Consider the following 27,501-nt stretch of genomic DNA (forward strand, 5'->3'; position numbering starts at 1 on the left):
ACATTTCATTTCTGACTTTCCAACACACAGAAGAGTAAGATGGGAGTCTTCCTTCAGATTACTGAAAGCACCGTCGTCTTACGGACAGTCCCAGCAGTGTCCTCAAATGGGATGAGGTACTGCTCACCATGTAGCCCAGACAGCAACTGAGCAGGTCTTAGGGTAGGTAGAACCCCTGGGTCAATCAACTCCATACCCTCAATGCCAGGACAGGAAAGGTCAGTCTGGAGGCATGGCTCTAGATGACAAATGTGTTGGGCAGTGGTGGCTGACACCGTAATCCTAGCTACTCGGAAGGCTGGGAACCAGAGGATCATGGTTCCAGACCAACACAAGGCCAACACCAGGCAAGTCTTCAAGACTTCATCCTAGCAGAAGCTGGATGAGGTATTTGTCTGTCACCTGAGCTATGACAGGAAGCCTAAAATAGGAGGGTCATGATACAAATACACACTAGGCAGGAAGTGACACTCTATCTAAAAAATAACCAGCACCAAGTCTAGAGGTGGGACTCGGTAGTGTCTCTTGGAGAATCTGCTTAGCAAGCATGTCTCTCAGATTCCCCTTCCCCCTCCAAAATATGTGTATATTTTGTCAGTCATGGAAGCCTAGACTTACCAGGAGAGATAAGAAAAGGATTAAAGGTAACCTGGGGACAGACTGCTATTTCTTAAGCCATATAACCCTGGGCCAAGTAACCTCTGCCTCAGTTTCCTCTTCTGGAAAATAAAACCTATTTTATAGGACACTTGAGAGGAGTGGGTGAAATTAATGTCAAACGTAAGTAACTATCATTACTCACACCATACTGATGCCCATCAATTTTTTTTTAGAACTATTCCAAATTTCTAATTTTACAGATGAAAATCCAAGGCCTGAGACTTTTGATGACTTGTTCCAGGCGAAACAAGTGGACCAACCTCTAGGATAAGCATTTTGCTTCTTTGCTGCCTAGGCTGTTTCCAGAGGACTGCTGTGACTTCAGGCTGCCGAGTTCCTGCCTGCTCCACTCGCCGATAGCCCGTGGCCACGTGCTTCCTGGGAGCTCACACCACTCTTCTTGCAGCCTCAGAGTGCAACTGAGCATGCTCTGAGAGCCTTTGAGTCATCTGTGAATCAACCTCCATCCATTCTATTCTGAACACAGAGATGGCATCCTCCTCCAGTTTCTGGAACTGGGAGCTGGTGTTTTTCCTTTGGATTTTCATTATTGTCTTCCACCTAGAAGTACAGCAGTCTGCCCTCCCAGTCGCAGACTGGGGACTCAGAGTCAGAAGTGGATGTGTATCTAGCCCTAAGACCATGGAGGAAATGATGATGACCACCTGGAGGGCCCATTGCAATAAAAACCCCTGACTGCCTGAGACTCCAGTGCAGAGGCAGACAGCTTGCTGGACAGAAGCCCTAGGCAGCTGGGAGAATACTGGTGGCTATCTGAATCCCCTGGCTACTAAAAGCCGCCACCACTGGTTACATGGCTTAAGGACTGACTCAGCTGACCTCTCAAGGTCCCTTCCAGGGAGTCTGCTGCCAGACAATAGGAAGTCTTGTGACATAGGAGGCTTAGGCATAGAAAGCCAGGATGGCCTCAGACCTACCTCAGAGGTCACCTTGTCTGTTCATCAGTGTTGATCACAAGTCCATCTACCTCTGCGGCAAATGCAAGGCTTGCTTTTTTGCTTTTTTTTTTTTTTTTTTTGCCAGTCCTGGAGTATGAACTCAGGGCCTGAGCACTGTCCTTGAGCTTTCCTCAAGGCTAGTGCTCTACCACCTGAGCCATAGCACTTCTGGCTTTTTCTATGTATGTAGTACCGAGGAATCCAAACACGGTCCTTGTGCAGGCGAGGCAGTCACTCTACCACTAGGCCAAACTCCCAGCCCAAGTCTTGCTTTCTTTAGTGAAGCATCATACCTTTTACAAAGCGAGTTCACTACCACCACTTTTTCTCTTCCTCTACAGCTCTGGCTAATAACTTTGATAGAAGATTTAGTCCACACTGAGACCAGGGAAGCAGCTCAGAAAAACTTGCGTCACCAGGGCCCAGTGGGGTGTGCTCCATCAAACAGGACATGGGTCACGAGTCTTCTAAGAATCAGGAGGAAGGAAGTCATTCATAAAGGAGGCAGATGCTGAGCTGCAACTCTGATTTCCTCTTTCCAGTCCTTGGACTGTGGACACATCGCTCCAGAGGACAAATTTCTGTACCAGTGCACCTCCGGCAGCCCCATCCTTATCCAGCCCCAGAGTGGCTAATCCAGCCCATCTTCCCCATGACCAGGAGGCGGGCTTCCAAGCCTGGTTATATACCTACCTCAGGACACAGAAGTTCCGAGGGATGGATAGGACTTCTAAGCAGGGTAAGGAAACATCCAAAGGGGCCGGGGGTTTGGCCTAGTGGTAGAATGCTTGTCTAGCATGCAGGAAGAACCTGGGCTCCATTCCTCAGTACCACATACATAGAAAAAGCTGGAAATGGTGCTATGGCTCAAGTGGTAGAGCTCTAGCCTTGAGAAAGCCCAAGGATAGTGCTCATGCCCTAAGCTGAAGCCTGGCAAAAAAAAAAAAAAAAACACCCAGAAACCTGAGTGCTGCTTTTTCTTACTCTTAATGTAGGAAGCTTCATGGCTTCATATTTAATGGATGTGTGAAGGTGATTAAAAAAAAATCTGCTTCTTTCAAGATTAAATCAAAGCCTTTATTAAACTTTCCTCCTTCAAACAGCCTGCACGTAAACCTACACGCCCCCACCCCCCCACTTGGAACTGCTAGAGTTGGTTGATTATCCCTTTCACTTCACCGGTCAGATTCAATCAGGCCCCACAAAACTGAAAAGCCAAGCCAAGACACACCACACCAGAACTCTGCAGTTCTGTGCCCCTATTCAGAATCTAGGCAACGGTTGGTAGTGCCAGCTCTTGACCCAGAGTTCAAGCATAGGAGAAGAGGAACCTGAATTGTGGCCCTCCTTGTCCTACACCCAGCTGTGCTGAGCTGGCCAACTGGCCCTAGGCTGCCATTCGATGAGGCTTCTACATGTGCTTGTCCTTCTCTTCTCCAAAGAAAAGGGTGGAGATGGAAGAGGCAATTTTCAGTTGTGTGTGATTTGATTTTAAGGCTTTGGCTGTGTGGTCAGTTGCTATATTAAAATATTTTCCGGGAACACCATCTTCTACGCTCCCCACTGGAACAAACATTTTCAAAAATGAAAACAGTGAACAAAGGTGTGGAGCCGAGTGGACACAGCAGGCCCAGGTCCAGCACGTCACGTCAGAATGGTGTCATCCACCTGCTCTGTGGAGTCGGCCTGGCCAGCCAGCTTCTTCAGGGACCTTCGGTTGCACTCATTCAGTGCCTCTAAGCTGGCCACATCCAGGATCTTGGAGAGGGACTGTGAGGAAGGATGAGCAGAAGAAGATTAAGTCAGAAAACACACCGCAAACTCAGATCAACACAAAGATGGAGGCTAACTGCAAAGTAAGAGCCACAGAGATGGAAACTGGCAAAAATATGGGAAGCAGACGGAGCCAGGGACAACTTAGGAAAATGCTCACCCTGCCTGTCCTAAGCTGAGAGAGCCTGGGTTGCAGTTTTTACTGCATTATGGGCTGCCAGGGAAAGAACTCAGGGTTCTGGCTTCAAGAGGGCAGCTCTGATGGGATTTGTGGTGTATGCTCTTGAAAACCACCAGCGCTGTATTTTCGGGTGGCAGGCCAGTCACCCGAGTCTGCTCCTGATATTTGTGGTGGCAGAGGCAAATGGGTCTTAAGTAGTACAAAGCAGAAGACCTATAAGACAGCATGCAAGGCATTTTAGGCCCAGGCTCCCACCTGAAACAGCTCCTCTCCCTGCCTCATCTTGAGCAGGTTCACAATGGCCTGATCACTGTAGGCCCTCACAACAGTATTCTTATCCTTGGTATTGTCGAGAAGAGCCTTCAAGAGGGGCTTGATAGCCTGGGGCTCCAAGGGAGGCAGTGGGTCCTTGTTTGCCCACCAGATCATCTTCTCAGCTACCAGCCTGATGTCACTGGATGGGTTCTGAAGACACTGTAAGAGGAGCAAAGATGGCTATAATAATCTGCCTCTCACAGAAGCTCAGATTCCCACCCCCACACTCCCTTCACCAGACACTGACCCCACTGATCCTTGCTCAGATTGTCCCTCCCCTGGGAGGGTGGTATGATGGTGTGATTCAGCCTGTTTACCTCCTCCACCTCATCTGGTGCCATTCTTTATTGGACTTACCATTCCTGGCCCACACACAGTTCTCGCTTCCCCAAACAAGCCATGCTTCTCCCTGCCTAGGCCTCTGCTCCAGCTTACGGCACTACTGGCACAGGGATTCTCACCCCCGTTCCTTCTTATCCTTCAAATGTCTCCCTTGAATCAGGACCTTCCTTTTTAGCCCCAGGGAGCTTGTCTGCCTCGTTCATTTCCACCTCTTCAGTATCTCACCCAGCAGAGCATACAGGGGGTCCTCAGTAAATAAACACCAGTAAATGCAGACTAATGCCAGAACACACAGACCCCATCTTTTTTTTTTTTTTTTCTTTGCTGGTCTTGGGGCTTGAACTCAAGGTCTGGAACTATCTCTGAGCCTCTTGGTACTCAAGGCTAGTGCTCTACCACTTGAGCCATAGTGCCACTTGTGGCTTTTTCTAAGTAGTTTATTAAAGAGTTTCATGGGACCTTTTTTTTTTTTTTTTTTTTTTGCCAGTCCTGGGCTTGAGCTCAGGGCTTGAGCACTGTCCTTGGCCTTTCTCAAGGCTAGAGCTCTACCACTTGAGCCTCAGCACCACTTCTGGCTTTTTGCTATGTATGTGGTACCGAGGAATCGAACCCGGGTCTTCGTGTATGCTAGGCAAGCACTCTACCACTAGGCCAAACTCCTGGCCCTCATGGGACTTTCTTATCAGGACTGGCTTCGAATTGCTATCATCAGATCTCAGCCTCCTAAGTAATAGGATTGTAAGCCTGATCTACCAGTGCCCAGCTCACATACTCCATCTTATCAGAGCCCTGGAAACTTTCAGTCAGAAACTGGGTATCAGTAGAGGGAGTTAGGACCTCTTTATCCAGAGCCAGCCAGGCCCAAACATGGCAGCACTGAAACTGCCTAGGAACTAGTCATAGAGGCAAAATTTAAACCATGGTTCCACTCCATTAAAATGGTTTGAAGCCAGCCAGGGCAGAATAGTCCGTGAGACTCTTTATCTCCAATAAAATACTCAGAAAAGGCCGGGAGTTTGGCCTAGTGGTAGAGTACTTGCCTAGCATACATGAAGACCCAGGTTCGATTCCTCAGTACCACATACATAGAAAAAAAAAAAAAGCCGGAAATGGTGCTGAGGCTCAAGTGGTAGAGCTCTAGCCTTGAGAAAGTCCAAGAATAGTGTTCAGGCCCTGAGCTCAAGCCCAGGACTAACAAAAAAAACCTCAGAAAAGCCAGAAGCAGTGCTATGGCTCAAGTAACAGTCACTAGTTTTGAACAGAAGAAGCTCATGGACAGTGGCCCAGCTCAGAGTTCAAGTTCCAGGACTGGCAAAAACAACAACAACAAAAAACCCTAGAATAGTACTAAGTTGGACACTTAGCCTAAGAACAACAGACATAAATACTTTTGCTTCCGTTCTCAAGTGTCCAGAGACCTTCCCCAAGCCAGCTGTGTGCACCACACTCACCTTAAGGAACAGGCTGGAGAGTTTGGGGGGTAACTGACCACCTCCTGTTTCGATGTGGTGCTTCATCAGGAAGCCCATGCCCCGGACTCCACTCACCGCAATGGGGATCTACAGAGGAAAAAAGCGCTAGACAGACACCGGCAACCCTCCTTGGGGACACATGAGATCCCTTCCCCAGGGACTTCCAGGACCCTTGACCACCCGTCTCTTCCCACACTACTTCACAACGATGCTTCACACCAGCTCTTCACAATCAGACAGCTGCTCTGGTAGTCAAGCCACTAGTTCACAGGAACAAGAATCAGAGATCTTCTGACCCAAATATGGCATGGTTTGGATGACAAAAGTAAATCTCATAAGGAGCACGCACTATCTTGGGGCCCAGAAAGTTACCCAGCAAAGTAAAACCAGTGCCATGATCTGAATGCCCAATTGGGAACTGTCCGCACGCAAGACTTGCTGAAGTCAATAGCTGCAGAGGTCTGGCTGGAGGAAGGGAGGATGGCCAGGCGGCATGGAAGGCCTTACCCTGTCTGCCACAGCATTGCTGAGGATCATGTCCTGGACTTCACTGCTGTATCTGCCTGCACACAGTCTGCTGGAAGCCACATTAACAGCCACAGAGAGTGCCAGGCTTCGCCCATGCCGAACCATCCAGTCAACTCCAGACACGTCAGCTGCGTGGAAGAACACAATCCATGAAGTCCACCCACATCTAAACCCCACTAAGACTAGGGTACAGACTTGGGGCACTGTGAAAATGCCAGCCACACTGTGAACCTTCCTGCTTCCATGGCAAAGTGTCTGCCCCAAAATGTTGGGGAGATCTTTCACTAACCACATCCAACTGGCAGCTATTCTTAGAGCAGTGAAACTCAGGGCCCTGGGGCACTGGACACTTGAATTATTTCATCAGCTAGATTCACATGGAAAGAAGAGTCCAGGGCATACAAGATCCTTTAAGGTAGAGGGAAAAATGATAGGGCATGTCTCCCCTGGGGCAAAGGGCCCAAGCTCCTGGAGGGAGACCTACCTAGCAAACACTGCTGAAGGACAGTGTTGAGCTCCTCTTCTGCCAAAAAGGCACACAGCTCCCCCAGACAGCCAGCTGAGGAGATCCGAGTATTGTCCTGCCAGAAGGACATGAGTGATTAAAGGAGGGTGTGGCCAATCCCAGAAGCCCCCTGAAGATGAAGGCACAAAACAACATGGAGCCAGGAAGGAGGGCAGGAACTGTAAAGCCCCCCTTACTTGAGGCACTTGTGTTCCCAGCACCAGCTTGGGACTGTCATTCTTGACAATTACCACTTGGTAGAGAGTTAAAAATTACACACCCAGCACTTTTCTTAATTATAGAAACTCCAGCGTGTGTGCATATGGTAATCATCACCACAATAGCAATAATAACAGTATTTACATAGCACCTTTCTTCACAGGAAGTCTGAATGTTTCTCATTTAGTATCTCAGTTACTATTAACAGCCCTAAGAGACAGAAGGGGCACAGCTGGGAAAGACCCCAGCACAGAAAGGGGAACCACCTGTCCACAGCCACCTGGGAAGCCGGCTACAAGAACCCGCTCTCAGCAGCTGTGTGCCTCATCCCTGCCAGGTGTAGTGTCCCCACTGACCCGCTGCCACCTAGATGATTTGGGTTGGTCTTAGGCAGTCACATGGAAACCACTGTTCAACTTAAGGAAGATGGGGAAAGGTGTTCGGACACCCACTCTCTCCAGTGTAAACTATTTTAACCTCCACTGAGGTAAAATGCAAATTTCTTTTTTCTTTTCTTTCTTTTTTTGAACAGTAACAATATGAGATTAACCATAAGGGCAAAAGAAAACAGAAGAGAAATGACACAGTACATTAAGAACAACAGTCACACAATCTAAAGCTATTGTTTCCATATCCTAGAAAATTTCTTTAACTTTTGCTTGCACCATGCATGACCCTATAAAAAGCCCTGGCACACCGTGAGACAAAGAGGACAGATGCTCCCACCTGTACCCAGAGAGCAGCTGAGGTACCAGCTATAGAGCAGGTAGCTGAGGATCAACATCAGACTGCAGAACTATGATTAATACAGCAGTTAACAATGCTGACTGGCCCCAGGAAGTATAAAACCATACATGTTGTATATGGTGGCACATAACTATCATCTCAGCTCTAGGGTGGCTAAAGCAGGATGATCCCAAGTTTGAGGACAACAGAGGCTACACAGCAAGACCTCATCTCAAAAAACCAAGGACTAAACCAGCCAACAGTGGCTCATGCCTCTTAGCTACTCTCATGGCTGAGATCTGAGGATGAGGGTTCAAAGCCATACTGAGCAGACTTTTATTTCTATCCAACCAGTAAGAAGCCAGAAGTAGAGTTGTGACTCAATTGGTAGAGTGCCAGTTTTGAGCAAAAATACTAAGGGACAGCCCATAGGCCCCAAGATCAAGCCCTAGTGCCTGCTCAAACACGAAAAAAAAAAAAAAACAGGTCATTGTGCTGGGGGCTCAGCAGCAAAGAGTTTGTGTTAGCATGCACAAGACCCAGCCCTCAGCACCCCCCTAAACAACTGAAACAAAAGTACAACTAGTACTGCCTGACTCCTCACAGCCGGAGCAACTCCTGGTAAACCACAGAGTGACGCAAGTGCAGAAATGATTGCTCCTTACCAGTTGGCAGCTGAATCAAATTCCATCCACCATGACTGAGAAGCCAACCGAAAGAAAGGAGACAGGGAAGCGATGGAGCCCCCAGCTCAGCCATCCACCCGCTGCGTACCTCATCATGTCCCAGCATGTTCAGCAGAAGCGAGACAATGTTTTTCCTTATGACAGCATCCACTTTGGCACCTGCTCCCTGAATCACAAACCTCAGGGCCTGCAGCATGGTATCCCTACAAAACCAGCATACTCACTTAACCCCTGGGTCTCCACCACCATTCCCTTCTTCATACACAGATGCAGCCAGAGCAGCTGCCTGCCCTCCTAAAGGCCATGTCACTCCCACAGCAGCCCCTCACCTGACACCTGGGTCCTCCATGATACGAATTCCATTGAGCAGTTCTGTGAAGAGAGGGTCTACCTTTATGTGGATGGAAATAAGCTTCCCCAGGGCATCAGCGGCTTTCAGGCGCACGCCCCGGTTGGAGTCCTGCAAGGCTTTGGTGAAAGTAGTCTGCAGCTGGGGTAGAAAGGGCTTCAGGGCAATCCCAACCTATAGGAGAAACACATACCCAAAAGTCTACTGAGGCATGAAAGCAAATAATTACCACCACGAGCTAAGTAAGCTCTTACACACTGACTCCACATGCACGGATTTTGCTCAGTCTCCTTCATCACACTGGGAGGTGGAAGAGGTGGTGGAAGTGGCAGCCGTTGTCAGAGGGTGCCGTCTTACAGCCCTAGCTATTTAAGGCATAGCTTATTGGAGCACTGTTTACAAGGGTAGCAATTCAAGATCTTCTTCTCTGAATCCATTAAGTAGTAGAAAAGAAAGCGGTGATCAGCCGTGGACTAGCTGTGTAACAAAAGGCACCATCTAGAGAACGAATGCACACTGTGCAGTATTCTCAGGAGAGTAAGCCTACAGAGTATGAATGACCTTCAAGACTTCCTCCTGTGCATGACTGAAATATTAAACAACAAAAATCAGGCACACTTTTTATAAAATGCAGATGAGAACAGGAGGGTCAAAGCCCAAGCTAGTCAGGGAATACTGGACTCAGGTGGGTTTGGAGCTTGTGTAGAGGAGCACTCAGTGAAACCTTCTATCATCGGTAACCTCCTAAACATCTAGGAGAAAAACGGAGCAGTGCAAGATGGAAGGTGAGGACAAGGTATAAGTTGTTTTAAAAGGACTCAATTTTCTACAACACGAGGCTTCTAATCTCATTTGTTCCCCACACTTACTTCAGAAGGAAAAAGCTACAAACCTTAAGCTTGTACCCATTTCCAAACTTCATGTCCCCCCCCCCCCACCCCGGGGCTTAAACTCAGAGCCTGAACACTGTCCTTGGACTTTGTCAAGGCTAGAGCTCCATCACTTGAGCCACAGTACCACTTCCGGCTTTTTCAATGTATGTGGTACCCAGGGATGTAGACCAGGTCTTTGTGCATGCTAGGCAAGCACTCACTACTGGGCCATGCTCCTGACCACCCTCCTTTTTTTAAAAAAAAAAAAAAAAGGTCAATAATCTTGGGCTGAGAATGTGGCTTAGTGGTAGGGTGCTTGCCTTGCATGCTCCAAGCCCTGGGTCGATTCTTCAGTATCACAGAAAAGGCCAGAAGCTTTGAGCAAAAGAAGCTCAGGGACAGTGCTCAGGCCCCGAGTTCAAACTCCAAGATTGGCAAAACACACATTAGTCTTGGCTCTCTTTGCACTTTATTTTTTTTTTTTTTTGGGGGGGGGGTCAGTTGTGCGACTTGAACTCTGAATCTGAGCATTGGCCTTGAGCTCTTCAGCTCAAGGCTATGGCCCTACCCCTTGAATCACAGTGACACTTCTGGTTTTCTGGTGGCCAATTGGAGATAAGAGTCTCACGGACTTTAGTGCCTGTGCTGGCTTTGAACTGTGATCCTCAGATCTCAGCCTCCTGAGATTACAGGCGTGAGCCACTGCACCCAACTGCTTTTTTTTTTTTTTTAAGTCCAAGGAGTTCAGTTATTGTAAGACATCCAAAATGGTCACTACTTTGGATCTTTGCTTTTACTTTTGGCAATAGTGAAGTCATTTCAGTAGCTCTTGGACTTGCTTTTCATCCTCTCATCAGATTCTTATATATCTTCCTTTATAAAGCTGTAATGAAGAGCTAAAGCATTGTTAAACTGTTTTCTTTATTCTGATACAGCTCCTAATTTTTTCTTTGGCCAGGAGAAGTGGCTCACACCTATAATCTTAGCTACTCAGAAGGCTGAGATATGAGGATTAAGGTTCAAAGCCAGCCTGGGCACAAAAGAACCTGAGACTCTCATCTCCAATTAACCTCTAGAAAACAGGAAGTGGGGCTTGGTTCGAGGGTAGGGTGGTAGCCTTGAGCTGAAGAGCTCAGGACAGCGCCCAGGCCAAGTTCAAACCTTAAAGACCCACCAAAAAAAAAAAAAAACTAATGCTTCTTTGAAATGATTATTAGCATGCCCCAGTATGCCTCGTAGGGTCTCCTGCAGATAGCCCATCTCTACAATTGGAACACACCACCAGAACAAGCTCATCTGTTTCTTACCTTGGCCAGCAAGAGGCTGAGTGTCTCAAGCAAAGCTGCCTTCACGTTCCAGCTGAACCGGTCCCCCAGGATGCGAATCAGAGGGCCAGTGATGCTGACCACAGAGGGCCTCAGGGCATCAGCTGAGGTCAGGCGGATCACCAAGCCTAAAGCTTTGGCTGCTTCCTCTTTTTGCTCGGGGCTGCCAGTAAGGACTCCTTCCCGCAACACTGGCAGGATAGAGGTTACCCCCTAACAAGAGAACCACAGCTGAGTACATTTGCAAAGCTCCTACCCAAAATGAAGCACTCTGCATAGCTATCCTTTTTTCCAACTACATGAGATGATGAAGTAGCCTGAACCTTAGGTGCTGTTTGGAGGTGACAAGAGGATAAAGGCCCCACCAGGTCTATCATCACACACAGGTATCTGCTACTACCTCTCATGACCCACCTGCTCTGGCAGGTGGAGGTTGCCTCCACAGCCTAAACTAAAAGTGGTCTCTACCTTGGCCTCGATTGCCACCATGGAAAATGTATAGCCTGTGCAGATGCTTAAGAGCACTTAAAATGGATGCTCTACTGCTGCTCCTGGTTTACCTTCTTTGGGAGGCAGAAGCCAGGCACATGCTCGCCTTTGCTCTCATTGCCTATGAGCCGGATTTCCTTATGCAGTTCTTCAATCAGCGCCAGCTGGTTGCCTGCATCCAGCTTCTGTGGGAATCCAGGGAAAAGCAGCAGCAATAAGATACAACCTCCTTCTCAACAGTAGAGGGGAGGGTGTAGGTAGGAGATAAGATCCATGTAGAAGCTGAATGACAGGAACATGGAGGATTCCTATCAGAATCTAGTCTGGCATGGCATGGCATGGTGGCACATGCCTGCAGTCCCAATACTTGGGAGGCTCGGGTGAGAAGAGTTTGATTTCATGAGGTCAGACTGAACCAACATGCAAATAAACCCTGAAATTACCAAACAAAAATCAAACTATCTGGAATCTTCTCCAGTGAAGAACTAGTTCTGGAGTCAGTAGTCCTCTCACCTTGGTGATGGCATTTAGTGCATCCCAGCTCTCCTCCAGAACCACGGGGCTAGAGTCATTGAAGAGGCGGATCAGGCCTGAGACCAGGCTCCGCAGGTGGCTGGTGTAGTCAGCTTTGGAGCGAGAGCAGTAGATGTTGAGGATGATGGCTGCTGCCTGCCTCATGCCCACCTCAGGGCTACGTGTGGCTTCTAACAGATCCTCAATGATAATCCGGTGGCCAGTGTCATCCTCTACGGAAAGGATCACGGCCTGACAATTGGCCATCTCCTAGAAACCACAAGGGACATGTGCGCTGAGCAGGGGTGCTCAGGGCAGGATGGGGTGGCTGCTAGAAATCAATGGGAATGGCCAGCCCCCGCCACCCCGTACCAGCTGCTCCTCTGGAGTCCCCAGCTTCTCCTTCAGGGCCAGCATGACCGCAGGAAGGATCACACCAAGATGACGAGTGAGCGCATCACCAGCCACGGACGAAAGGAAAGCCAGCACCCGGGTATTGACAGGTGGCGTTGTCAGCTGATGGGATGATGAACAACATCACCTTGATGAAGACTGCACCTGCTCAGTGCCAGGCCTAGCACTAGGAAGAGAAGGGTGGGCAGGAGAGCCCCTGCCCCCTGCTCAGAGCCAAGGGCCTGCACCAGTGCATCTCGGAGAATAAGGGGTACTTTCCCATCTGCACTACACCCACCAACAGTCTTCCCCCCACATCCATGTTTAGAAACACTCTTCATTGCAGGCCCAGGAAGGACTGTGTGGCTTCAGGGCCTGGAAGTTTGCTGTGTATTAGGATTTACCTTGGGGACGAGGTAGGGCAGCACTACACGACTCTTAATGGCCATAACTTGCTTTAGACCGTCCAGGGCAAATTCAGACACCTCATCATCATCCTGCAGAGGAACATGGCAGACAACACTGAGGAGCTGGCTCCTATACACCTCTGCTGTCTGAATCAACCACCACCAACTGCCTCCTCCACTTACCTCCCAAGGAGAAGCAGAAAGCCAAGGCCAATCTTGATGCACATCCTCGCCCCCACCCTCCCCTGGAAGGCCCACATTCCAACTGCCTAGGCTGCTACAGAGATAGTAGAAGACACACTGTGTGGCAGATCCACCTACCAGCTGCTTCAACAAGAACGGGAGGATGTCCTCCAGAGCCTGATGGCCAATGGTGGAGTGTAGCTGCTCGAAGGTCTTAGCCGCCGCCTCTCGGACCTCCTCCAAGGGGTCACACAAAGCCTTCCTTGCTGTGGGCACTAGGGACTCAGAGAAATACAACACCTGCAACAGTACAAGCACAGAAAAGACCTAGAGCAAGCAGAAGCAACAGGCCAGGGGTTCTAACACAGACATTAATTCCTTTGCTGGACTTTTCTGTTAACTCTATACTATAAAAATACTAAAATACAAAAACAGAGAAAAAGAGAACATATGAATCTCTCTCACCTAGACTTAACAATTGAGAGTTCCAACCAGGTTCTTCCACTTTTTTTTTTTTTTTGGGTCGGTCTTGGGGCTTAAACTCAACCACTTTGCTCAAGGCTAGCACTCTGCCTTTTCAGCCACAGGGACACTTCTGACTTTTTCTTTTTTTCTTTTCTTTTTTTTTTTTGGTATATGTGGCACTGAGGAATCAAACCCAGGACTTCATGCATGCTAGGAAAGCACTCTACTACTAGGCTATGCTCCTGGACCATATTTTTCCTATCTTTACAGAAACTCCTAAACCCCTTTTACAGCAAGGCCTGAAGGATCTACCTGTCTCCCTAGACTTCCTTTTGCTCATTCTCTTGGAAAATTCCTTTGAGCCTCAAAATGCAAATACTACTCCTGTATGAAATTTTGGTGTTTCTAAGTAGCCTGGTGATGGCTGTTTCCTGGGTAACTAAGTTCACCACAGTAAAACTCACTCTGAATTCTAGGCAGCCACACCACTGAGCCATGGACGTAGCAGACATGATTCAGGCTCTAGAGGACTTAGTAACTACTCAAGTATTCACAACTTTCTTGGATGATAGAATCTTTGGATTCGTTGCCTGATGTACATGTGAAAGATCTAATGTAAGACCTACAGAGACACACACAAGGGGGAGGGGGAATCCAGTAAACCCAATTAAGATGCTCAGGTGAAGCAACTGGCTACTGCCTTCACCTCTAACTTTAATCCTGTCTACATCATCATACAGGAAAGCCCACATGCACTGCTACCTACACCCTAGCCGTGTTTTGAGTATCAATGACTTTAGAAAGTCAAGTCAAATCTTAACAATCAAGTACTCCAAACCTTTTGAATGCTGCTACTATGGAAACTGTATGCCAGACAATACATTTCCACCCACTAGTACTTAACCTCTTCTTCTAAGAATGAGTGTGCAATCCTCTTGTTCCCAGGCACTCTCTGCCTCCCTCGAGCACACACCCCCTTTCCCATTAAAGAGGCACCACACTTCTTAACCTAATTGTAGACAACCTAATGGGACAGCATACTCAGGAGTAGTTATCTTAGTTTCCAAAGGCCACTTCAGAAAGCCCCTTAGTTGTAATATCTGTAGCAAAACTTAAGAAGGAAGCAATTCAAGGGGCCGGGAGTGTTGCCTAGTGGTAGAGTGCTTGTCTAACATGTACGAAGACCTTGGTTCAATCGCTTGGTACCATATAAACATAGAAAAAGCTGGAAATGGAGTTTGGCCTAGTAGTTAAAGTGCTTGCCTAGCATGCACGAAGACCTGGGTTCGATTCCTCGGTACATAGAAAAAAGCCAGAAGTGGTGCTGAGGCTCAAGTGGTATAGCTCTAGCCTCGAGAAAGTCCAAGGACAGTGCTCAGGCCCTGAGCTCAAGCCCAGGACTGGAAAAAAAAAAAAAAAAAAAAAAATTATAAAAAAGGGGGCTGGGAGTTTGGCCTAGTGGTAGAATGCTTGCCTAGCATGCACGAAGACTTGGGTTCCATTCCTCGGTACCACATACATAGCAAAAAAAAAAAAAAAAAGCCGGAAGTGGTGCTGAGGCTCAAGTGGTAGAGTGCTAGCCTTGGGAAAGTCCAAGGACAGTGCTCAAGCCCTGAGCCCAAGCCCAGGACTGGCAAAAAAAGAAAAAGAAAAAGCTGGAAATGGTGCTATGGCTCAAGTGGTAGAGCCCTAGCTTTGAGAAAGCCTAAGGACAGTGCTCAGGCCCTGAGTTCAAGCCCCAGGACTGACAAAAAATAAAAAATAAGGGAGGGGGGTGGGGAGAGGGAAATGAGGACAAAAATATGAGGAGTATCAATGTGTGAGAAGTAATACGCCTACTATCTGGTGAATATAACTGTAACCCCTCTATACATTACCCCGACAATAAAAGAATAGAATTAAGTTTTAAAAAAGAAATACAAAATAAAAGAAGGAAACAATTCGAGTTAGGCTAAGCCAGCATCCTGCTACTAGTAGCTCCTTCCAGATGAGGCCTCGTGACCCTCGTGACCGTCCCCCGGCCTGTGACCAGGCACCTGCAGGTGCACTACCTCAGGGGCCCATGAAGAATACTCACAGCGTCTCGACTGGTGGATTTCATGATCTCACTCAGCCCGATGCACACACCCTGCCTTTCATCGCTCTTCTGAGATCTCAGGCCTTCCTCAAGAATGGGGATGATCTCAGGAAGGATTTTTTCTCCAAGCTTCCGGACAAGATCACCCAGTGTTCTTGCTGCAATCTGTCAGCAGAGATTAAGTCAGGACATCGACTTCCTGGAAACCCAAGGCCACCCAGAGGACAACTCACAGGCTTTTATCTAAGTCATTAACATAGCTTCCCAAATGCTTTCATCCCCAAAGAGCCCTTGAGATCCTAAAAACACACTGCAAAAGGAAACTATCTTTAGGCCAGATGTGGTGACACAAGATTGTGACCCAGTACTAGGGAGGCTGAGGCAGAAGGATCATGAGCTATTATTTGAAGACCCTGCTCGGAAAAGAAAACCCAACTATCTCTGAGGTTGACTGGGCACTAAAAGGAGCTAAAAGAGGCAATGATGGCTGCTAGGGCAAAGTCAGGCCCAAGAAACTTACCGTTCTCTTATCTGCACAAGTACTGGCCAGGAAACCCAGAAGGAGCCCAAAGAGAGTTGGCAGGATCTCTCGCAAGGTGCGGGGAGTATTGGAGACAACAATCTTCCACACATGCAGCGAGGCCTGCCGCACCACCAACTGGGTGTCTGAGCGGCCCATATAGAGCCCTGCCAGCACCCGGTTCCGCCGATCAACCCCCAGGGCAGTGATGATTGCCTGCAGCACACAGAAGGGGAGGGAGAACACAGAATAAAGCATTTGCATGAGTACCAGGCCTACCCTTCCCACCAGCTATGGGAGGAAAACCAGTGCCAGGCACCCACCTTGTTTGACTGGGCAGTTCCAAAGTTATCATCCTCAGAGGCAGTTTCTGTGGTCATCTTCCCGGTAACCCCTGAGATGTGGAATAGGAGGTCCCCAAGGAGTTGAACAGAGCTAAACCTGAGAAGGAGGTTAAGAACAGTTGTCATATCTGTAACCCAGCTATTCAGGAAGCAGATAGAAGGCTTGTAGTTTAAAGCCAACCAAAGGAAAAAGACACCTAAGACTCTATCAAAGAACAAGCCAGATGTATTGGCACATTATCTATAGTCCTGTGCTACAAAGGAAATATAAATAGAAGGATTGTAGTTTAAGACCAGCCCAGGGAAAAGTACAAGACTATTTTGTAAAACTTCAGGTACTAGAGTTTGAATTCAGGGCCTTGTACTTGTTAGGCAAGCACTCTACCATTAAACTTGTTTTTTTTTAACCAGTCCTGGGCCTTGAACTCAGGGCCTGAGCACTGTCCTTGGGCTTTCTCAAGGCTAGAGCTCTACCACTTGAGCCACAGCACCGCTTCTGGCTTTTTCTATGTATGTGGTGCCAACGAATCAAACCTGGGTCTTCGTGCATGCTAGGCAAGCACCCTACCACTAGGCCAAACTCCCAGCCCCCTATAGATCCAATTTTGTTGTTGTTGTTGACTATTATAATATTTGTATGTGTGAGAGAGTGTTTCTAATCCATGCTCTATTCCACTATTTTACTAGTTAATTGGGAGACAGAACCTCAGATTTTTCTTCCTTGGATGGCTTTGAACCTTCAGTCCTCCAGGTCTGAGCTTCCAGAGTAGTTAGGATTACAGACAGGACCCACTAACACTCAGCATTACTGATTATTTTTGAGATGAGATCTGGCTTCATGCCTGGGCATGCGTCTGGACTGTGATCTGCCTATTTTAGGCTTCCAGTTGTTGCTAGAATGCAAGTGCATACTATTGCATTCAGCTTTCCTCCACTGAGACTAATCTTGTGGATGTTTCTGCCTGAGCAGGCCTGGAGGTATAATTCTGTCAACCTAAGTGTAACATGCAGTTTAGGATAACACATAAACACCACTGCACCCAGTTATGGGTTAAGGAAGTAGTCTTAGGAATTCTGCCAGGGGCCAGGTAAAGTGCTTGCCTAGCATGCATGAAGACCCATGTTCCATTCCTCGGTACCACATACATAGAAAAAAAGCTATAAGTTGTGCTGTGGCTCAATTGGTAGAGTGCTATCCTTGAGGAAAAAGCCCAATGACAGTGCCCAGGCCTTGAGTTCAAGCCCCAGGACTGGAAAAAGAAAAAAAGAAAAAAAAGAAACAAAGAAACAAAAAAAAGAAATTCTTCTGCCCAGGCTGTCCTTACAACCACAACCCTCCTAGTCTCAGCCTCCCAGGTAGTTAGGATTATAGAATTAAAAGCAATAAACCAGAAAAGTGAGTCACATTTAAACTGAAAATTCGAGAAAGGTGGGAAGATAGAGTGCACAAATAACCACTCAGGCCGTCACTCGGACACTGTACACCTCACACTACACATAGACCCATGAAGCCACACAATGTGGGAAGTGGGTCACACTGCATGGCCTACTTTGTCTGGTTAACAACAGGTTAGGGAACTTTCTGGGCAGCCTGTCCTATCCTTCATAATAGCTAAGGAAATGCCCACTGTATGGATATACTACCATATTACAAAGCAGCTTCCAATTTTTCAAATAATAAGCAACGCTAAAATAATTTTCTGCATATAACCCTAAACACCTGACCAAATTTAGTCTTCAAATGAATTCCTGGAAATGGAATTACAATGAGAAAGATTCCTCACACTTATTCCTAGTAGAAACTATCGGAGTAAATAGAGATATTTTCTTTCTTTCTTTTTTTTTTTTTTTGCTGGTCCTAGGGCTTAAACTCAGGGCCTCAGTGCTTCCCTGAACCTCACTGTACTCAAGACTCTACTACTTGAACCCCAGCACCACTTCCAACTTTTAGGGGGTTTTTTTGTTTTGTTTTTTGGCCAATCCTGGGGCTTGAACTCAGGGCCTCAACACTGTCCTTGGGCTTTCTCAAGGCTAATGCTCTACTACCAGAGCCACAGCACCACTTGCAGCTTTTTTCTGTGTGTATGTGGTACCGAGGAATGGAACCCAGGTCTTCATGCATGCTAGGCATGCACACTACCACTAGGCAAAACTCCCGGCCCCACTTCTGACTTTTTCTGAGTAGTTTATTGGAGATAAGAGTCTCATGGACTTTTCTGCCCAGGCTGGCTTCGAAGAACAGTTCCAAGATCTCAGGCTCCTGAGTACCTAGGATTACAGGCATAAGCCACTGGCACCCAGCTTAGAGAGCTATTTTAAAGAGGAATCAGAAAAGACATTGCCACAGAAAATGAGATGACATAATGGTTAAAATTAAGGGTTTGGAAAAAGTTGAGAATTCATGGAAACTTTCTGCTTTTCATTTTGCAACCAGAATTTCTAAAATGTAAAACCTGGGCCCAGGGCTGGGAGTTTGGCCTAGTGGTTAAAGTGCTTGCCTAGCATGCATGAAGACCCGGGTTCGATTCCTCGGTACCACATACATAGAAAAAAGCCGGAAGTGGTGCTGAGGCTCAAGTGGTAGAGCTCTAGCCTTGAGAAAGTCCAAGGACAGTGCTCAGGCCCTGAGCTCAAGCCTAGGACTGGCAAAAAAAAAACAAACAAACAAAAAAAAAAAAACAAAAAAAAAAAACCTGGGCCCAATAGATGTTTAGTCCTAAGTCCTCACCGGATCCTCCAGAGGTCATCAAAAAGGCCTTGTTCCAGCTGGGGCAGCAGCAGTGCGATGGCTGTCTCAGCATACATGGAGATGACCCGCTGGCCTGCACGCAGGGCAGTGTCTCGCACAAACTCGTTTTCATCAGCCAGGGCCTAAGCATATGGAAAGTTGGTTGGGCTGGGCTGTCTTCCCTTACACACCCAGGCCAAGAGAAACTGGGACTCCCTGAAGGCTATGACAGAAATTCCTGCCTCCTGGCCCTCAGAAGGGAGCTCTGCCTCCCCAAGGGAGCAGTGACACACCCTCTCCTTTCCTCCCTCCTCAGTCACTGGTACCTACTTTGAGGATACAGGGAATGATGGGTCCCACATAAGGGGTGAATTTGTCCCCAAAGGTGATGGGCAAGTAGTTGAACATCATGATGTAGCCATCTCGAACATGGGGCGCAATGTCCACTTTACTGGCTGTAGCCACAATTTCTGGCATTAGCTTCTCTAACTTCTCCACTCCCAAGCCAGCCATGACCTCAGCCAACCCTGTAAAACAAGAACAGAATGAACCTCCTAGAGCAGAGACCCCTCGAGGGTATTACCAATCTGGCCCCTGTGCCTACTCTAGCCTCACCTTGTGCAGCGCCTGAGCGATCCACTGAGCTCTGCTCATAGGTCAGTGTCTCCATCAGCCATGGCAACAAGTCCTCAAAACATGATTCTCCCATGCCCTTCACCATGGCCCCAAGAGCCTTTGCAGACACTGTCCGCACCTATGATGCAGGTGAAAAAGGCAAATCAAGAATGCCATACAGGAACAGGGAGGGGCCACTGGCCTCCTTCCTTTTTGCCTGATAAACACAAGAGCAACTTTGGGGAATTCCCAGGGATTAGTTTTTCACTGCTGGGGCTAAAATATAGAGCTTCCCTCCACTCTTCACTCACCTCAGGCACAGGGTCCAAAAGTGAGGCCTTCAGGCCAGGTGTTACACTGGGCAGGTAAGGAGCCAAGTCCTGCAAACACAAGAAGTGATTCAGGCAGAGGTCTGGCTCTGGCTTTCTTTAGCTCCTGTTCTGTGGTGGGCCCTGACTTCAGCATTGTGATGACAAGGAGCAGGACCCAAGCATAAGAACCTCACTGTACACAGAACAGCTGGGACACTGACAGAGAGCTTCTCACCAGTGCCTTATAGGCTCTGGCCCCACCCTTAAAGGCACTGGCCCCACCCTCAAAGGCCAAACAGAGTCACCAGCTACAAGCCAAAATTAACTCCTCCTATCTGTCTCTTGGAAGCAAAACCTGCTTAGTTAGACTTTCAAGTTGTTAGGGAAGTATTTCTGGTACTCTCCTATAATAATTTTACTCATCTTCTCTTTCTTCAGCTCAAAATGTGTATAGCTCCTGATATAACATTTGGCTTTAAGGAGTTACTGTAAATATAGAAAATCAAAAAATGCCTACATTTATTGCAGCAGCATTTAAGTTAAAAAAAAAAAAATTTGCATACTATAGGACCAAAAATAAGATCACATGAATTATGGTATAGAAAGTTGTTGGGACATTACATCATACTAAAAGCTAAGTTTTATGATTAGCTTGTTAAAACTTGGGAAATAATATTCAGAAATGTCAAAAATATTACAAGTATTTGTTTTAGCCAGGTGCTGATGGCTCATGCCTATATAATCCTAGCTACTCAGGAGATTGAGATCTGATGAGCAGTTTGAAGAAAAGAAAAATGTCTGTGAGGCTCTTATCTCTAACCATCAAAAATCCAAAAGTGTAGCTGGGTATGGTGGGTCATACCTGTAATCCTAGCTACTCAGGAGGCTGAGATCTGAGGATCATGGTTCAAATCCAGCCTGGGCACTAAAGTTGGTAAGACTTTAATTTCCAATTAACCACAAGAAAACTGGAAGTGATTCTGCGGCTCACGAGGCAGGGTGGTAGCCTTGAGCTGAAGAGTTCAGGGACAGTGCTCAGGCCCAGAGTTCAAGCCCCACAACAGACAAAAAAGAAAAAAAAAATCCAAAAGTGGAGTTGTGACTCAAGTGCTATTGCCAGCCTTGAGCAAAACATGTAAGGGACAGCTCCTACTCCCTGAGTTCAAACCCCAGTACAAGCATGAAAAGAAAAAAGTAGGGGTGGGAGCATAGCCTAGTAGTCTTATATGCACAAAACCCTGAGTTCGATTCCTTAGTACCACATACACAGAAAAAGCCAGAAGTGGTATGTGTAAGTGGAAGAGCGCTAGCTTTGAACAAAAGTCCCAAGGACAGAGCCTAAGCCCTGAGTTCAAGTCCAGGACTGAGAAAATAAAAGCAATTGTTCTAATGTTGCTAGTGTTGGAGGACAATGGGTAAAATCTTTTACTTTTTTGAGATGAATCCATGTAGCCTTATCCAGCCTTCAACTAACAATCCTGCTGCCTTCCGATTCCACAGTGCTGGGATTACAAGTATGTGTCACTATGTCCAGCCCAACTTTATCTTCTGTCTCTGGAAGCAAAGATTCCAAAAACCTATACTAGGCAATAATTTTAAAAAATGAATAACTCAAATTAAGAATGCAGTGAAGGGCCGGGAGTTTGGCCTAGTGGTTAAAGTGCTTGTCTAGCATGCATGAAGACCCGGGTTCGATTCCTTGGTTCCACATACATACAAAAAAGCCAGAAGTGGTGCTGAGGCTCAAGTGGTAGAGCTCTAGCCTTGAGAAAGTCCAAGGACATTGGTCAGGCCCTGAGTTCAAGCCCAGGACTGGCAAAAAAAAAAAAAAAAAAGTAGTGAAATCACACATGGAAGTCCATGGGAAAAATAAAGCAAATCTCTCAAACTACACTCAATTCCTTTAAGAAGCTCACAGAGCAAATACTCATGACCAGAAGATACTCTACAAAGGGAAAACTGCAGGTGTTTTCCCAATATTCCTCTGAAAGGCCCAAGAAGGCAGCAGTCTAGACAATGCCTCAATCTATAATAGGCCCACTAGGATAGACTATTGGTTTAGCTGGGAACTAAACCAATAAAAACTTGAGCCACTATGCCCTGGAAGATTCTCAGAGGGGCCAGACTTTTACTTCATACGCCAAATGACTCATTTTTCTCTGCAAATATAATTAGGAAAGTCCCCACATCTCTCCATGTTGCTCTGGGTAGGACTCTGCACCCTAAATTTTCATCACTCCAACTGTCCATCCTAGCCCCAGCTGGGCTACTACCTTCTGGTCTGTCAGGGAGTACATGTTGCCAATAATCTGTGCTGCCATCTTGCGAGTGTCAGTAGAACGATCCTGGAAGGCCCTCTGGACAATGGGCATGATGAGGGCCAGGGATGGAGCATCAATGAAGTGGACAAATTTGGTGTCCAACAGGGTCTGCAGGCACTTCTGGGTCTTCCTCGATGGGTCCGTCAGAGCATCCAGCAGGACAGGAGCAATGGCTACAGGAGAAAGGCTGGTTTGTGTATGCCTAGGAGGAAGCCAACCCACCATTCTCTAGAACCAAAGTAGAGAGGCATACCCAGGATCTCTGGGTTCCTGATGACAGAGCCGATCTGCCTGAGTGCCTGCTGTCCAGCCTTCTGAACTTTGACATGGGAGTCAGTCAGCACCTCTGTGAGCTTGGGCACAATGTTGGGTAGGCAGGATGATAGCTGTTTGGGAGCACAATATGCCATTGCTCCGAGCAACTCCACCGACCCTGTAGACAGAAAACATGCGGCCAGAACTACATCACTGGACAATGGCAAGCAAGTCACCTGTACAAACTGCTCTACCGGATGTGCTCAAGCAATTCCCAGAGGAGGGGGAAAGGGCTCCTGAGGTTTCTGAGCTGTGGAATCCCAGGTGAGGGACAGGTAGTATAGGGAAAAGAGGAGACAAGTTCAAGACAGTCCTAGCAGTGACACAAGGCCTATTCATTAAATTTCCCTGGCTTCAGGTGAAATAGCCATGAGTGAGGAAACTCATTAATCACTATATATTATAAATCAATATTCATATATGGAAACTTACTTTATATATTACATGTGCATTTATATATTATCATATATTATATATGTGTATACACATATCAAATATGTATTTATGACAATGTTAGATCCTTGAGCTGTTTTGTTTTGTTTTGTTGCTAGTCCTGGGGCTTAACTCAGGGCCTGGGCACTGTCTTTGGGCTTTCTCAAGGCTAGCGCTCAAGGCTACCACTTGAGCAACAGCACTACTTCTGGCTTTTTCTATATATGTGGTACAGGGAATCAAACCCAGGGCTTCATGCGTGCTAGACAAGCACTCTACCACTAGACCATGCTCCCAGTCCTAGATCCTTGAGCTTTAAAGGCAGATATTCTACCACTTGAATCATAACCACTACCTATTGAGTGATTGATTGCCAGTCCTGGGGCTTGAACTCAAGAGCCTGAGCACTGTCCTTGGGCTTTCTCAAAGCTGGATCTTACCACTTAAACCACAGCTCCACTTCTGGCTTTTTCTTTTCTATGTATGTGGTACTGAGGAATTGAACCCGGGTCTTTGTGCACGCTAGGCAAGCACTGTACAAGTGGGCCAAACTCCTAGCCCTACCCTTCTTGTTATTTTTTGGATAAGGTTCTGTGTTTTAGGGCTACAGCTTATACTAGAAACTAGTTCTAGTTTCGAGTGACCAAGCTGCCTAATGGCATGTGAAGTCTCAGCCTTGTCCCTGGACTGGACCACGCCCACAGGATTATAACCGTGGTTACCTGGATCCCCACTGAGAACAGTTTCCAGAGCAGGAAGCTGAGAAAGCCTTACCAGCTTTGGTCCGCCATGATTCCTCCTCCAGGGCAGCCAGTAAGGAAGGGAGCACTAGCTTCACCCCATGAGCGCTCAGGTTACTCATCACTGCCTTGGCACAGTCATCTGCAGCCTCAAGGGAGGAGAGAAGGTGTTCAGTGGTCAAGCACTGACACTAGCAATAGTGATCAAGTCACCAACACATACTGGGGTCACTGTGTCAGACCCCATGCCAGAGCACACAGGTTCCATTGAGAACACAATTTGCAAAGCAGTACCTAGAGAGCCAGAGGGGATCCATACCAGTAACTAGCTCCCCAAGTGAGGGGAGAAAGAGTCCCCACCACCTCAGAGGCTCCCCTGGCTGAGCTACACCCCTAGCAGCAATTCTCCCAAGTAGCTTGGGCCTTACCTCACGCACATACTGGTTCCCGTCCCCAAAGCACAGCAGCAGATGGGGCAGCACATGAACCACATAGGGCTCGAACAGCTTCCCCAGCATTGTGCACAGCATCTCGAAGGCAAACAGGGCTCCTGTGGGGAAAGTGGGGGGAGGGGGACAACAACAGGAAAATCTAACATCTCAGGGCTGCCACATGAACAGAGGGGCTGGGCACCCTCCTACCACCTCCCTCCCAATGGGAACACAGTGCAGCAGCCTCAGTCAGCCCCCAAAGCAGGGGTGCCGCAAAGCAGAGAAGAGGAGGGCTGGGTGCTATTCAGCACTAACAACCAAAGGCAAAGCCTCTTACAGCAAGGGGGCTGTGGAGTTTGAAATCAGAAAGACCAAGGCAGTGCTAAGCATGGAGATGTACATCTGTAATCAATCTCAAGATTGGAAAGGCTGAGGCAGGAAATCTCCAGTCTGAGACTAGCTTAGGTACTTAGGGAGAATTTTCCTCAAAATAAAAGAGAGAAGGCTGAGCACAGTAGGAAAGTTTTGCCTGCCTAGTGTGTGCATGGCCTTGGGCTTAAACCGCAGCACAAGGGGAAAAAAAAAAGTCCAGACCAAATCTGCAACAACAGGGCTAGGATGGGATGGATCATACACTTACCACTCTCATCTTTGTAACACACACACACACACACACACACCCTCCAACTGGGAAGGAAATGCCAGATTCCTTCCTCTGGCACTGATTTCCTATGCTGGCAGCAACAAGCTTAGATACCCACCCTCTCGCCTGCGGAAGTTCTTCTTATCCTGAATGGCATCAGTCAGTGCTGCCATCATTTCCTGCTGCTTCAGGGAGAGGATACCCAGGCCTTTCACCAGGCCTGCCAACCCGTAGGCTGCACCTTTCCGCTCCGCATATTTGTCTGACTCCAGCAACTGCTGCATGAGTCGCTGGATCATCCCTCCAGCATCCTCCTTGATGGCAGGTACAAGAGGGGGTAAGCAGCTGGCCACAGACTCCTGGACCTGTGGAAGATGCCCACTAATCAGTGCAAGTTCAGTGACAGCCTACAGCCCTATACTACACACACATTAGCTATTCCAAGGCCTGCCTCAGCCAATGGAGAAGATATTTTGTACAGCCTCATTGTGACACGTGCTCCATCAGGGCAAGTAGTGCAAAATCAATTCACAACTTCAGCATCAGATCGGCTCTATGGCAACACTCCTGGTCTAAGCAGAAAACTGAGGCTGGGTCCATTTAGAAAGGGCTATTTTACCTCCATAAAACAGCCTGTTTCAATAGATGAGCACAATGCCTCTGTACAACTGATCATACAAAATACAATTTATAAAAATGAACTCCAGAAAAATGGAAACAAAAGATCCTTTTTGTCCTGTTTATTGGTTTGTATATTTTGAAGTGTCAGAGGAGGCACAGAAAAAGAGGGACAAAGAGTAAGCACATGTAGCAGTGGTATCTGTTGGATACTATGTTGAAAAGGAACTATATAACTTGTTAGTGAAAATGGAAGGGGAAAACTGGGAGTGAGGAAAGGGGTGACACTGTCCAAAAAGGAATGTGACTTACAAAATTGCAAGCCCTCTATATATCACCTTTATAATAATAAAAATAAATAAATAAATAAACAGCTGGGCGCCAGTGTCTCATGCCTGTAATCCTACTCAGGAGGCTGAGATCTGAGGGTCACAAGCCAGCCCGGGCACAAAAGTCCCTGAGACTCACCTCCAATTAGCTATCAGAAAACCGGAAGTGATGCTGTGGCTCCAAGTGGTAGAGTGCTAGCCGTGAGCTGAAAAGCTCAAGGCCCAGAGTCCAAGCCCAGTAACCAATCAAAAAAATTAAAAATAAGTAGCCCGTTTCAAAATGTGTCAAAGTCACAGGGAGAAATGGGCTGAGCCCTCTAGGGTCAGAGCCAAATTGGGTGGTACCAAAAGACCTTCAATCCTACCCTTCTGTCTCAGCTCGAGAAGCACAGCATTGTGCTACCAGCTTTTACAGGTGTTACAGGCCTTTTACAGGGCAGTTTTTCTAACACTTTATTGGATCACAACTTTCAAAACTTATTTTCAACTGTGAATTTAATGCGGGAACTCTGAGGAAGGGGTTCCAAAGCAAAAAAAATCACTGAGATTGTATGTAAATATATATACTTCAAAGAACAAAAACCTTCCTCTGCCCTGCAACTTACAAGCTGGCATTAGGAGATAGGTGCTGGTGGCTCACACTTATAATGCCAGCTACTTCAGAGGCCGAGACTAGGAAGACCAAGGTTAGAGGCCAGTAGGGGCAGAAAAGTTCACAGGACCCCTTTCTCCACCCATAGCTGAGTACAGCAGCATGTCTGTGACTGGACCATGTGGAAGGCTAGGAGGGTCTTGGTTCAGGGCAGCCACAGCTGAACTCTGGAGACTGTGGGTCTACAGAAAGAATCCCCAAAATGGCCAGCTTCAACATAGGCCGACTGTGGTTCAAGCATTCCCATGGTAATCAAGATCTTACCTTTACAAAACACAGGAAGCACAAGACCCTGACCCCCCCCCCACACACACACACAACTGCTAGTAAATGAGTGGGAACCGAAGGGCACTCCACTATGAACCAGGCTCTCCCTAAAGGGGATGACTGGTCACTGATGAGCCCACCAGGCCCCCAGCTTCTCCGAAGTAGCTCCCCATTTCTCTGCAGGCTCCTGGAAGCCAGAAAGCAAGTACCTGCTGGGAGGGGGTGGAGAGGGCAGCGATGAGCTTGGCAACAATAGGCTTCACTTTGGGGTCACTCTTGTCCAGGTGCTTGGCCAAAGAACCCATGAGGACGACCACACTCTGCCGCACGGCATCGTAGCTGGCATCATTGGGAGCATCCTTCAGAAACTCCTCAAACACTGGCAGCAGCGAGTTGACATTCTCCTGGAAAGCCCAGCCCACCAGAATCACAGGTTATACCACAGGCTGCCATGAAGACAAAGGAAGCTGAGTCTGTCCCTGAGACAAATGACTGGCCAGCCAACTGGTGATACCCACACCTTTCCTACTATTCCAATCGGACTACAGAGGCACCTAGGAATTTAACATCCTCTCAGTGATCCCATTTCTTTTCCTTCCCCCCCCCCCCCTTTTTTCTTTTTGCCAGTCCTGGGGCTTGAACTAAGGCCCTGAGCACTGTCTCTGGACTTTTTGCTCAAAGCTAGCACTCTGCCACTTAAGCCATAGCACCACTTCTGGCTTTTCTACGTATGTGGTACCAAGGAATCGAACCCAGGCTTTCATGCATAATAGGCAAGCACTCTACCATTAGGCCA

At 47.5% G+C, this 27,501-nt stretch overlaps 1 protein-coding gene across 1 annotated transcript in view; it reads right to left on the reverse strand.

Moving 5' to 3' along the window:
* Positions 1-2,682: 2,682 nt before the first annotated feature.
* Positions 2,683-27,501, reverse strand: part of Gcn1 (GCN1 activator of EIF2AK4) — a 57,028-nt gene continuing 32,209 nt past the window's right edge. The window contains exons 33-58 of the mRNA XM_090320244.1: positions 26,915-27,109; positions 24,958-25,204; positions 24,194-24,315; positions 23,800-23,914; positions 22,532-22,711; positions 22,231-22,451; positions 19,958-20,026; positions 19,647-19,785; positions 19,362-19,558; positions 19,032-19,174; positions 16,283-16,400; positions 15,960-16,175; positions 15,440-15,604; positions 13,036-13,197; positions 12,712-12,804; positions 12,287-12,430; positions 11,915-12,184; positions 11,473-11,586; positions 10,895-11,125; positions 8,696-8,889; positions 8,455-8,569; positions 6,715-6,811; positions 6,210-6,358; positions 5,682-5,789; positions 3,829-4,047; positions 2,683-3,389 (exon numbers count right to left, since the gene is read on the reverse strand). Of these exons, the coding sequence (XP_090176370.1) occupies positions 3,264-3,389; positions 3,829-4,047; positions 5,682-5,789; positions 6,210-6,358; positions 6,715-6,811; positions 8,455-8,569; positions 8,696-8,889; positions 10,895-11,125; positions 11,473-11,586; positions 11,915-12,184; positions 12,287-12,430; positions 12,712-12,804; positions 13,036-13,197; positions 15,440-15,604; positions 15,960-16,175; positions 16,283-16,400; positions 19,032-19,174; positions 19,362-19,558; positions 19,647-19,785; positions 19,958-20,026; positions 22,231-22,451; positions 22,532-22,711; positions 23,800-23,914; positions 24,194-24,315; positions 24,958-25,204; positions 26,915-27,109 (4,149 nt within the window). The 3' untranslated portion in view covers positions 2,683-3,263. The remainder of the gene's footprint in view (positions 3,390-3,828; positions 4,048-5,681; positions 5,790-6,209; positions 6,359-6,714; positions 6,812-8,454; positions 8,570-8,695; positions 8,890-10,894; positions 11,126-11,472; positions 11,587-11,914; positions 12,185-12,286; positions 12,431-12,711; positions 12,805-13,035; positions 13,198-15,439; positions 15,605-15,959; positions 16,176-16,282; positions 16,401-19,031; positions 19,175-19,361; positions 19,559-19,646; positions 19,786-19,957; positions 20,027-22,230; positions 22,452-22,531; positions 22,712-23,799; positions 23,915-24,193; positions 24,316-24,957; positions 25,205-26,914; positions 27,110-27,501) is intronic.

The sequence above is a fragment of the Megascapheus bottae genome, chromosome 28 (genome assembly GCF_031878675.1).
Source record: "Megascapheus bottae isolate mThoBot1 chromosome 28, mThoBot2.hap1, whole genome shotgun sequence".
In the NCBI taxonomy this organism is placed as follows: domain Eukaryota; kingdom Metazoa; phylum Chordata; class Mammalia; order Rodentia; family Geomyidae; genus Megascapheus; species Megascapheus bottae.